At 31.0% G+C, this 12,513-nt stretch overlaps 1 protein-coding gene across 11 annotated transcripts in view; it reads left to right on the top strand.

The window, feature by feature from the left end:
* Ppfia2 (PTPRF interacting protein alpha 2) overlaps positions 1-12,513 on the top strand; it is a 435,633-nt gene that overhangs the window by 268,263 nt on the left and 154,857 nt on the right. For 9 of the 11 annotated variants that reach the window (XM_063255205.1, XM_063255209.1, XM_063255207.1 and 6 more), the window contains one exon: positions 5,425-5,499. The exons of the other annotated variants lie outside the window; for them this stretch is intronic. In XM_063255205.1, coding sequence (XP_063111275.1) covers positions 5,425-5,499 — 75 coding nt within the window. The remainder of the gene's footprint in view (positions 1-5,424; positions 5,500-12,513) is intronic. 11 annotated transcript variants of the gene reach the window in all.

Raw genomic sequence — 12,513 nt, 5'->3', positions numbered from 1 at the left:
ATGTATATTAAAAAGCATTGTAATTTTTAGGTCTATATATATTAGTTTCAAATGTATGAAACAACATAAGTTATTGGAAGAAAATTTGCTGTTAGGAATTCTTAAAAGTAACTTATGTTACTTAAAAGCTTATGTTAGTCGCTAGTGAAATAAATTGTGCTGGCATGTAAGAAGATAATGTTCTTTGGAGATTAGTAAGGTTAAGGACATGATTTCAATTTTGTGAAATTTCAAAGGATGAACTTTACACATTAATAAAGCTGTAGGGTTTATACAGCACAAATTGGGACACTTCACTATAAAACATATGACATTCTAAGCATTAAAATTCAAACTAGGGATTATTGCCTATTTATATCTAATTTTTGAGCATGCAGAGATTTTTGTTTTGTTTAATTTTATATACTTATATATTTTATCATTAGTCTTTCAGCTGTTCATAGAGTAGATTATGTAAAGTATGTGTATAAAGGTAACTACAATTCTGTCTTCTAGATTATTAAAGAATTATAAATGATTTTTACATCTTAGTCATGAGAGGCAAGTAGTTTATATATAACTTTGAGTTAAAATTGTTACTGTATAAAATAAAACCTTATGCTAAATACAATGCCAAGTAATCATTTATTAATGTTTAATTTTTATTTTATTTCTTCTTTCATTAAAGAAGTCCATCGTTGAAATTTCCCATGACCTCATAGAATATTTCTTTTGCATTCAACTCATGAACTGAAGAGTTCATAATTAGTACTGGACATTCACTTACCTATAACATGAAATACTAAAATATAGAAAACAGCACACTGACAAAGAAGTAGTTGAGGAATTCTGTTTGAGTGACAAGAAAGTGAAGAATGTCTTCAAGAAGTAGTGACAATCTGAGAAAGATACTTTAAGCAGAAGGTCAAATATATAAAATAACTCAGATCTATAACCCATGGTCTGTTTGGAGAACAGTTAGAAGTTTTACATGAATAAAAGAAGGCACTAGAATGTGTGATTCTGAATGTTCCCAGTAAACCCTCTGACAACATGTATGTGAGGGATGCTTTCATAAAGGAATGATGACCAGCATGTAAAATGATGATCACTATTTAAGCTTATTAACCTAATGGTAGGAGAACCTCTTAAGAAGAAATGGTTGCTGCACAACTTGAGATCTAATAATAATTCACTGTATAGAAATTATGTAAGCTAGGCTTTACTAAATGAAATATTCTCTAATACAATACTAGGAGATACAACAGTATTTATTAACTTGCCAGAATTTCCCTATCCATAGGTGAGTTTGGAGGCAACTGAATTGATTGTGACATAAGTAATATTAAACAACTTAAAGTGAAATTCCATGAACCTGAACTCTGAATCGGCATACATGAACAAGTCTCCTAACTTCTGTGTGTCTCTGTTTTCTCTTGGTTTGGATGAGATGAGTAATAGGACTTATATCAGCATTGTCAAAAGGATTAGGGATGCTATAACACAAAACACTTTACCCAGGGCTTTTCATATGAAAAGTCCTCAACTAATGTTAATGAACAGAATTATTAGCATTTTACATGAATAAATTTTCACATTTGCTAAACTTTCAAAACCTATGTGGAAGTGTTGGCAACTCTGAATCACATTCCATTTAATAACTGAGAGAATACATACCTAAGTGCCTCCATAGTCAATTTCCCTAAAAAAACAGGAGATCACAGCTTCTTGGGGAGTTGAGGAGAGGTGAAGATATTGATATATAAAGTTAATACACATGCTGATCTAAATTCTATGGCTATAATGTCAAAATATAGAGAGACACAATTAACTGTGCTTGGGGACAAAGGGGAAGTATCAACTTAGCACAGACAGCTTAGTAAGTGATAACTAAATAAGCTTTAAAGATGGAGCACAGATGTGGACATTTATAGTGATTCACAAATGTCTTCACTGTGGTCCATTTATTTATATACCTAATGAATTCTGGGAAATAATTTTCACAATTAACTAACACCGACACTAATTTTCATATCATCTTCAAGATGATCACCAATTTAATTGGCTAGAGTAATGAGAAATATCCATGTGTTATGCAATTACTCAGAAAGCACTGACTGTTTTTAAAGAAACAGATATATTGGACAGGCATGGTAAGTGTAACTCAAGAAAGATTAAATATACATTCCTTTCAATTACATTTTCAGGAGCAAACATCACAGTGTCAAAACTAGCTTAAGCAGATTTCTTCACAAAAGTTTTGTGTTATAGGTCTGAAAATTCCTGAAATGATGCTGTGCCATAGCGACATTTCAGTTGGTAGTGTATTCTTCTTCCATCAGTCTCTCTACAATGCATCTGTCATGTTCAGGATATAGATTTTTCTTAATTTCTGGAATAAAATACGTGTGACCTTGAATTATATTTTAGAGGAAAAACTGCTTTAAAGAAAGCAGATTTACCACATGAAATTAAATATCAAAAACTCTACATGTATATTGGGCAAGATAGTGCATTTTTGTAATCCTATAACTATAGGAGGCTGAGGAAGGAGGATCATAAATCTTAGCCTTACACAGGCAATTTAGACCTTGCCTAAATTTTTTTAATGATGAAAGGGCTGAGGAATGTGAATGTTCAACGTGAATGCTCTGTGTATGCTTCCCAATACTGAAAAAAAACCAACTAGATGAATTAAATGTAGTACATAGTTGAAGGTTACTGTCACAGGACAAAGATTACATAGATATTAGACTAATTGAAGTTATATGATTTTTTAAAAACTTTAAAAGTTAAAATGTACAAGGGCTATATCAACTGTCTACTTGTACTTAGGACAAATTTAAACAATAATTTCTAACAAATATACATATCTAGTTTTACAAGAACATAAAATTCATCAAGATAAGTAAGTATAGCATTCTCTTGGTGGATTGTCCAGCAAAGAGATAAAGCTAAATGTTTAGAGATAGTATACAGTATTGTCCTGTCAATGTAGTCCAAATCAAGTAGATCAGGTAAAATGTTATTACCTTACAACAAGAGAAGTTTACTCCTTTGGATCACCAACCCTTTAACCTCACCCTGCATCCTGCTTTTTGTTTTTGCTAAGTTTACCACAGAGAAAGGAAAGATGAATCCCTTTCATTCCATTTAACTGTATCTCTTCCAACAATTGAAAGTAGAGAATAATTCATAATCACATAAAGTGAGTAAAGTTCTTATATCACAGTGTTGATTATCATAATATCAAATTTTATAACTGGAAGTAGGTACAGAAATAGTTTTATTTACTCGGAAAGCCAGATTTATATTTGTAGTACTTTGTGGGCAATACAATCTGATCAGTAAAAACAACTCCAAATTGGTTGAATGGTGATTATTCCATTTTCATGTTGTCTGATATGCTTAATAAATTTTATTACCTGACAGTTTATATCATGGGGCTATAAAAATGCTTAAGCTTTTGGAAATAAAAACAGATTAGCAATAGACAACCAGAAAGGTGGTATAATGTACAGTATAAGCTAAATTCAACCATTCCTTATATAACTTTGATGACTCTTACAAATCTTTTCAAATATAGTATCTTAACCTCTCAGTAACATTCTAAGTACGATCTGGAAAGTTTTGCTTACATTAAGTTCATTAACTTATGTTTCAATGGCTTCATATTTCTGTTCTTATCAACCAGAGTTTCTATATCTTTTTTAGAACAGCAGTATTTTGCAGTTGGTATTTTAGGAGGCAGGTATACAGCTTAATATTCACCAACAGGTGATGGAAAGCATGTCTATAACGGCCTTCATGTTGTCTGCATTCCATGTATGAGCTATCCTCATTTCACAGTTTCATAATATTTGCCTCTTTTCTATCTAAGCTGTTCATAAAAACATATTCTCCAATAAAAATAATTAAACTTTCCTTCTAAATAGCTCTTGTTTGGCTATTGATCAATACCAGTTTTGGGTTTTTATGAGAAATTAGAATTTACCTAAAGCACTGGCATTTATCTGTCAATCTGGTACAGTTAAATATGATTCTGTGCAGTTGTTTTTGATATATAATGTATGTATGTATTAATAGTTTTCAGAGATTTGGAATATAACAGAATACAATTAATGTTAAAACTCCACAAAGATATTTTCTTAAGACATGTTTCAGAAATTAAGTACACTCAGTCACCTGAACATGTGTTTGCATAATACACCATTGAAATACATGATTGTAGTTCTTTTAAAATTTCCCTAATTAAATTTTAGGCAAATATTACATTATTGGTTTTGTTTGCTGAATGGCAAATAATAGCATTACATAACGTAGTTATAATATTAATTCCAGTTTCAAAAATTCTGTGTATCTTGGTTTTAATGTATCATGTGTTTAACCTATATTCCTAGTTAAATCTTATTAGAACAGAAAGAAAAATAGCATATATTGAAATATACTGTTGCTGAATTAAGTTAAAGTTCCTAATAATATAATTATAATATTAAAAAAACTTTTTTACTGCATAAATACTGAAACATGGCCTGGAAAACCTATGTAAATTAATAAGTAACTAAAGTTGCATATTCAATCTATAAATTTTCAAAGGAAAATTAACCTGCTATAGTCTTTCATTTTATTCACCATATTTCTCTGAATATTTTACTTTTGAATAAATAAAGCATACCTATGTCTAAACATATAACAAATAAAACAATTTTTAAAAATTCTAATAAGAGTCAAAGAAACACTTCTTTGAATTTCAGTTATCTAGGAAATATTTTTAAATCACTGCTCAAATGTTTCAAGGTCACATGTGTGCGTTCTACAAAATAAAATTTTTAGTTTTTGGTGTCTGAAAGCTAATAAGAAATTTTTAAATGATGAAGTACTTTGAAATCCCTCCAAAAACAACATAAACTACAAATTATTATTAAAAAAACAACTTAAACTACAAATTACTACAAAATTATTACATTTATTACAAAATTATTGCAATTTTTAGAATCTAAAGTATTAATTTTAAGCAAATCATTTTTGAAGCTAATAAGTGTCAAATGAAATTTCACTTATTTTTAAAAAATAGATTTTTCTACCTATATTTCATGCTTAATCAGTGACTGTTTTTCAATACATTTATAATACACCTTTGAACTTTGTCTCCAATTACTGTGAATCATAATTCAGAACAACACTGGTCAATCTCCAACCCCAAAGAAAACTCTCAGTGAACCAGCAAAAGGATTTGCTTACAAGAAAACCCTTGATACAGTGACACTCAGAGGTGACAAAGTATTCATCATACTTCCCCCTGGTTTATTATTCTGGGCCCTCAGGGCCATAGATACTTTACTATTTTGCTAAGTTGACTGTCTCTGATGATGTTAATGGTGAGTTCAGCACACTTTAATATGTATGGGATGTACATTACTGCACATATTTTGATTTTTCTTCTAGGTAAGGGAGCGACTGAGGGTTTCTTTAGAAAGAGTCTCTGCACTGGAAGAAGAACTAGCTGCTGCTAATCAGGAGGTAACATACCGCACTTTCTCCGCTTTTGAGGCACAGTATTGCATTTCACCTCACTTTTTAAAAAAATTCACAAAAAATAAATCACATTCTGTGTATGCCTCTGAATAAGGCCTGCTGAAACTAGTTGCCAGAGTCTTATTTTCTGATTTTGGGTATTCATTTCTGTCACTAGGAGACTACGGTAAAACTATCAAGAGCTTGTGAAATGGAGACTTAAAAAGCCCTTTGTCAGAATGCCAGTCCTTTCAATGAGGAAAACACAGTTCCAACATTGAAATATATGTTGAATATCTGTTAAACTTAGAAATGCTATAAATGAAGCTAACTCCTTGGAGACATATACGTACATATTTTGCCTTAGGTCCTGCTTGTTATCTTCTAGAGCATCGTGCCCAAGTCTAATCGTATCCTTCAATCCTCATCTCTTGCTGTCACACAAAAACGCTAAAAAATTATTTTAAATTATCTTTTTTTTAAATTTAAATAATGGTTTTTTCCTTAGAAAATTTCACGTCTTCTGTTTTTAGTGACTAAATGAGCACAAACTTTATGTAAATATAAATGAAATCTGTGTCTTCAGATCTGGAGGAGGTCCATCAGTGCTTTCAGGACCATTCTTTTCCCTAGATCTTTCTCCAGTGATGTAATGTCAATATTCTCAGTTATTGGATATACTGCATTCTAAAATCTTCCTGCCTTAAATAATTTAAAGTATAGAAAGCTAATATCAATACAACATATTATAAAGGAATCTCTAATAAAAATATATTTACCTACACATTGCTGACTCAGATACACATTTTCAAACCACTTAACAATTGTATTCAGTATAAACTCCATTTCGTTATTGTTATTTAAAAGAACCTAGGTGATTAAACAAGTTTACATATGCTTTGCTCATTTTGGGATTAAGAATGTAAACTTTAGAAGTAATGAACTTTCAGTCACATGGAGAATAAGTTTTATATGACTAAATGGCCAGCAATGTATAAAATGGATAAATACAGTAGTTGATGGAGCAGTTTCTTTAAAAAGACAGACAGGTGTAGCATAGCCAACTAATATGTGTGTTAAAAACCATGAGAAAATGATTGATACCTCTATGTCACTGGGACATTGAGTAATAAGAACAATGTAGTCCTAGCTAGCATGTTGGTGGTTGACTAATCCCAGTACTCGGGAGGCTAAGGCAGGAGGATCCTTGCAAAGTCCAGACCAGCCTGGGCTACAGAGTGAGCTCAAGGGCAGCCTCAACTGCATAGCAAGACTCTATGTCAAAAGAGAAAACAAAATAAATAAATAATAAAGCAACTCAGTCCTTCATAAGAAAGAATAAATTTTCGATGAAGTAAGGGATACTCTCTTCTGACATAAAAAAAAAAAGTAAAAAAAAAAAAAAAAAAAGCTAAATGAATTACTCATTTTGTATTTTGTCACTGCTAATTCTGACTTTCAGGTATGTTAAAATATACATTTGTTTTGGGTGTATCCTTTAAAATATTTTCTTAAGACAGATAATACATAAAATTTTTGGTGACTACTTAAATAACAATTTTTTCTTAATATGGCAATGGTAAAATTTCTGTTTCACAGCAAAGGTATGATGAGACCATGTGCTAAAATATTTACCCTGAAAAATCTTCCATACGTTCGATATGAAAATGTGCTCTAAAATATATGAATAATTAAATTATAAGTAAAATGTGACAATATTACTGAAGAAACTCAGTGAATCAATAGTGAAGTGGCTGTTTCTTGAATATAGCTTTAGCTTTCAAATGCATTGTTTGTGTCTTAATAAGCAGTGTGATCTGTTAAATTGCTTGTATACAAAAGAAATTTTAAATCATTAACATTTTATGTATCTACTTCAGCCTTTATCATTGTATCATAAATAGATTTCCACTGTCAGTCATTTTTATAAATGTAGATTTTTACTTTGTTGTTAATTGCAACATCTACATGGCTTACCCAGAGTGTACACTGGAAACCACACAGCCACAAAAAAAATATTACCTTATTTTGCTAATAATAAGTTGTCTTTAAATCATTAATATTTTTCAAGGTGAGAAAATGTCAACTTTTACTTTATAGTGAAAATAATATTTTAAAATGAAATAATGAAGAAAATCAGAAGACATTTCAGTTGAGGCTATTGTTTCTCTATGGTAAGAGCAATGAATTTAAGATGCCCTTGTAGTTAAAGCAAAAGGTCTTGATTATGACAAGATCAACTTATAAACCTGAGCACATGAGTTTGGAAAAATATATACCATTGGCAGCTTTAGAAAAGAGAATTTCATGAAGTATGAATATTATAAGAAACAACCGAAGGAAATAGTTTATAAAATAGACCAGATTTTTATGAAAACAAATTAAAAGTAAATTCTTAACCCCAACAAACATTTATAACATAAATAAAAATAATAATTGGGCAACAGAATTAAGATCCAATTTATAGCTAAATGAGCAAGTAGCTGGGAAAAATTCTCTTGATGCTTTCTTCAGATTTTAAATTAATATTAAAATTTATTTTCAAATGGCCCTTATAATTCATATCTTTGTTACCTGAGTTTTTATAGCAAGCTTTGTGAGTAACACATAGACTATCAGAAGAGGGTTCATTATTCCATTTCTTTTAATGATGGTAACAGTATAAACAGCACAGAATTTATCCAAGATCATTTTGAAACAATTCACTCACCAAATTTAAAAAAAAAAAGAGAAATTAGAGAAGAGAGGCTTAGATTATGAATGATAACTTAATATATTCACACATAACATGTGCCTAATGCAGTCTGGAAATTGGACAGACTAACTTCATTTCTACATTGTATCATTAATAGAGTTTGAATCTTTTGCTGTTTTACTTACCTCTCCCTCTATATTCCCCTGTCCCAGTCTCAGTCCCACAGATGGGTGGCTGGGTTTTAAGTTATCACTTTATGTTATCTCTATCTCTGTCTCTGTCTCTCTGTCTCTGCATCCCCAAGCCCCATACTAGTGATTGAACACAAGGTCTTTGCACTGAGCTACATCCTTAGACACTTTGTAAATTTTCTTTGGGCATAGGGTCCAAGTAGTTAAATTGCCAAAGATACTCTCAACTTGGACCCTCTTGCTTCCTTCCATCTTCCAGAATGCTGGGATTATAAGCATGTACCACCACTCCAGCTATCCTAATATACTTATTTGTATGATATGATATTTACCATGGAGTCCTATTTCTGTTTGATTCCAGTCCACCTATGACTTAATTCAAGACTTTTGTTAGAAAGAAATCAAAGTCTATACCTTGAGGTTCTTGCTGTTTTCTGAAAGCCATAGAAGATTAAAAATCATTTTGCATCACCATAGGGTTTGTATGTGATTGGCTGCTGTTAGTGTCCACAGGGAGTAAAGGCACCAATCAAAAGTCAGCTCAGATTTGGGTAATGGAGACAGGCACCAGAGGGAGTGTAACCAAACTTGGCAGCATAGATTCTAATTTAGATAAAAGTACCATTTACCTTGGTGGGCCTAAATCTTTGCCTACTTTTGTGTATGTCTTCTTTGCTTTTATATGGAGCCATAGTATAATAAAATAAGTAGCCTTAATAAACAATACATCAAACCATTTGTGCTCTATGCTGGAAATAACTCCAAATATACTCTCATGTCAATAAGAAAAACTTGTGTTGAAGATCCCTTTTTGTTTTACAAATGCAAGTAATAATAATACATTAGTATATAGAATACAAAAATGTTTTACGTGTGGGTATCAAACTGTTATTATGTGCCTTTGCTGTTTGCAATATATATATATATATATATATATATATATATATATATATATATGTAGTTCCCAGTTCAAAAGCTGGGAACTAATTTGACATATGAAGATTAGTTCCCAGCTTATGCATATGTTCTGTTATGGTAGAACATCCATGAATCAGATTTGTTCAAAAGTCCAACAAAGTGAATCATATACACCTTTGCACAAAAATACAATGCATTATGTCTTTGCCCTTCCTAGTATCCCCTCCACATCGCCACTACTTTTCTCTTTCCTTCTGGACATCCTGGACCTTGATTGAGAATTTCATTGCTGTACACTATTGCCTTATACAACACCCCAACTATGAAAGTATCCAGCAGATATGTGAGCTACTTCTTCAATATAGCAGTGTATTTATGGGTGGATATGTACGAATGCTCCTGATGTGAGGTGCATTCATATCTGTGAAAGTTCACAACTCAAATTTCATAAATCAGGGACTTACTGTACCACATATTTCTGTAGAATTTGAATTTTCTTTGATAACTTTCCTTTATTCTTATAAAAATAATAATGTCAGGCGTCATTTTACATAACAAACAATATTAGATCATTTCATTGTGCCCTTGATAATAAATAGCTAATATTTATTGAGTTCTTTAAATCTCAAAGTTCTGTCCTAAATTACATGTATGTCAGGTCAGTAATCCTGGGACTCTGAAACTACAGATGAGCCAAAAGCAATTATTCCAAGTGTAACGAGGTTACCTTTGAACTTGTCTTCATTCTGCATCCTGACATCTGGTTCATACATATCTCTGTGTCTACACTGTTCTTCACATCTATTTACTCTTATCATTTTCCATGTGCATTAAAATTTTACTAGTTTAAATCTTCATTAATTCTTATTTGGGATATTATGGTAGATTTTTAATGTTCCTATGTTGCTTAACTCTTTCTACTATATAAAACTGTGAAGTTAAAATTTAGACTCCATTATTTTTCCTTTATTCTTTTTTGGTACTGGGGATTGAACTCACAACCTTGCACTTGCCAGGCAGGTGCTTAAGCCACTGAGCTAAATCTCCAGAAACTCCCATTATTTTTGCAATATACTCTGACCTATAGTATATACTTGTATGTGATACAGTTCATATTAATATGCTAATACAATAGTGATATACTATGTTAATCTATGTTAGTAGAAGTATATACTATTTCCCATTTGTCATTATCAAAAATTTCCAGTGGCCCTAAGCTACAAATCCCCATTTAAATCTTCCTACTCTCGCTTCCCTGAGTAATTCTAAAATCTTTCTAAACTGTAGAATATATTGGTTTTGAAAACACCTAACATTTTTCCTAACTCAGTCTTGTTTATACCGTTTCTCTAGAATCTCCATACTCTCAATCTTCCATTTAAATTGTACTTCTTTAAATTTGTGTTATGTATATTTTACCACAAGATGAAATTATGATAAAATATATCAAATACACAAAGGAAAATAACTAAAAGATATAGCAAGATTACAAAATGAAATAATTAATTATAGGTATATGAATAAAGAAAAACATAGTATTACATGTCTTCCTACAGAAATAAAACACTGCCTAAAATTTGAATCATGGCTATAAAGAGCTTATATATTAGAACTGGTGGAGGAAACAGGCAGAGGCAGAGGTGAAGGTGAGAACTAGGCTACAGAAGCAGGCAGATCTGTGTTGAGAGTGGCTAGTTAACTGGGCTTCACCCTCTAGACAGTGAGACACCAGTAACATTTTTCTATGGAGGGAGGAGATACAATATCAGACCAGGGGTATTTCCAAAAATTAAAAGTAAAAGGTGCATGATGGTCAAGGTACTATGTTTAAAGCTTTGATTTAAAGGAATCACTATTAATTCTTAAAATAAGCAAGGTCCATAATAAGAAATAAAGTACTGTAAAGAATAGAGGTATTATCCAGGTTAGCATTTTTATGTCCTTTTAGTAATAGCAGATATAAATAAAAACTTCAAAGTGTTATAAATAAATTTTATATAATAAAAACTTGCTATAATTCGATGCTTGTTTGAAAGGCCCCACCTACGTAGATTGTATTGTCAACATTGAATGCATTTTCTAGGTTATTATCCTAAAAAAGTGAAGCTAGATTATTTAAGCACAATAAATACCATAAAGTCTTTATTTCTTGCAGAGTATTTTTGTTATTTCTTAAAAGTGAAAGCCACAAAAATGCACTGTAAAAGGGAAGTGCAAAGGGGAATAAATAGATTACATCCCAACAATATGTTCTCCTGAAGCAAAAGCCCATATCTTTTTTAATTATTTAATTGAGCCAGACAAAGTGGATTATTCAGATGCTCCTGTAAACATTCAGTTAGCAGAAAATTTACAGTGAATACACTGACATATTTATTTTAAAAGCTTTTTCCACATGATTGCATTATACATAAAAGAAACTGGTCCATTTAGGTGTAGGCTGAACTATTTTCTACAAAAGAATAAAAGAAAATTTAATAACAAAATAATATGAGAATAACAACAGCTGAAGAGCAAAGTAGATGATAGATAAATAGGAAGTAATGAGACATTCAAATAATTCCCAAATAATCTATCTCAGTTTTAAAAATATTTTAATGTATATGCCAGTTTATTTCATATCTAGTACTATACTAGGTTCTCTTAGCTCATTGAAAATAACGTTTTGTGCTGTTTGTTTCTTCTTTATAACAGAGAATTTGTTTTCTACGTCTTGTATCCTGAGTAACTAGTTTAAAGATAATTAACTGTATTTGTATATTCTTTTTATTGTATTTATGATTATCCTAACCACTCAATTTAGCAATTTTTTTGTCTTCAATTTTTTTATTAATTCATGTTTGCATCACGTAATGATTACATTTTTTGTGTTGATTTGGTACATGCTCATAATATATCTTAATGCTTTTTTCATCCCCTCATCCATCTCCCTTCCTTCTATCTCTTAGTCCTCTTCATTTAACATTTTCAAGTCAAAGTTCTTTAAGGAAATAAACATTTAATTTTACCTCATCTGTAATCAGCCTTATCCCTGAAGTTTATTTTCATAAGCAAAAATTTAAGAACTTGAAACAGGAAGCTGAAGTACCATTAATATTCAGAAGTAGACTGGATAAGGATGGAAATTCACACTTGAGGGCTTTGTAGATCTTGACTATTACATCACACATGATCGCTTCATATAATCATCATATAGATTATTCCATACAATCATAA

This window comes from Cavia porcellus, unplaced genomic scaffold (assembly GCF_034190915.1).
Source record: "Cavia porcellus strain 051 isolate PalLab524CR breed Dunkin Hartley unplaced genomic scaffold, mCavPor4.1 scaffold_8, whole genome shotgun sequence".
In the NCBI taxonomy this organism is placed as follows: domain Eukaryota; kingdom Metazoa; phylum Chordata; class Mammalia; order Rodentia; family Caviidae; genus Cavia; species Cavia porcellus.
Note: the sequence above shows the minus strand (reverse complement) of the source record. Positions and strands in the feature narration are given on the sequence as shown.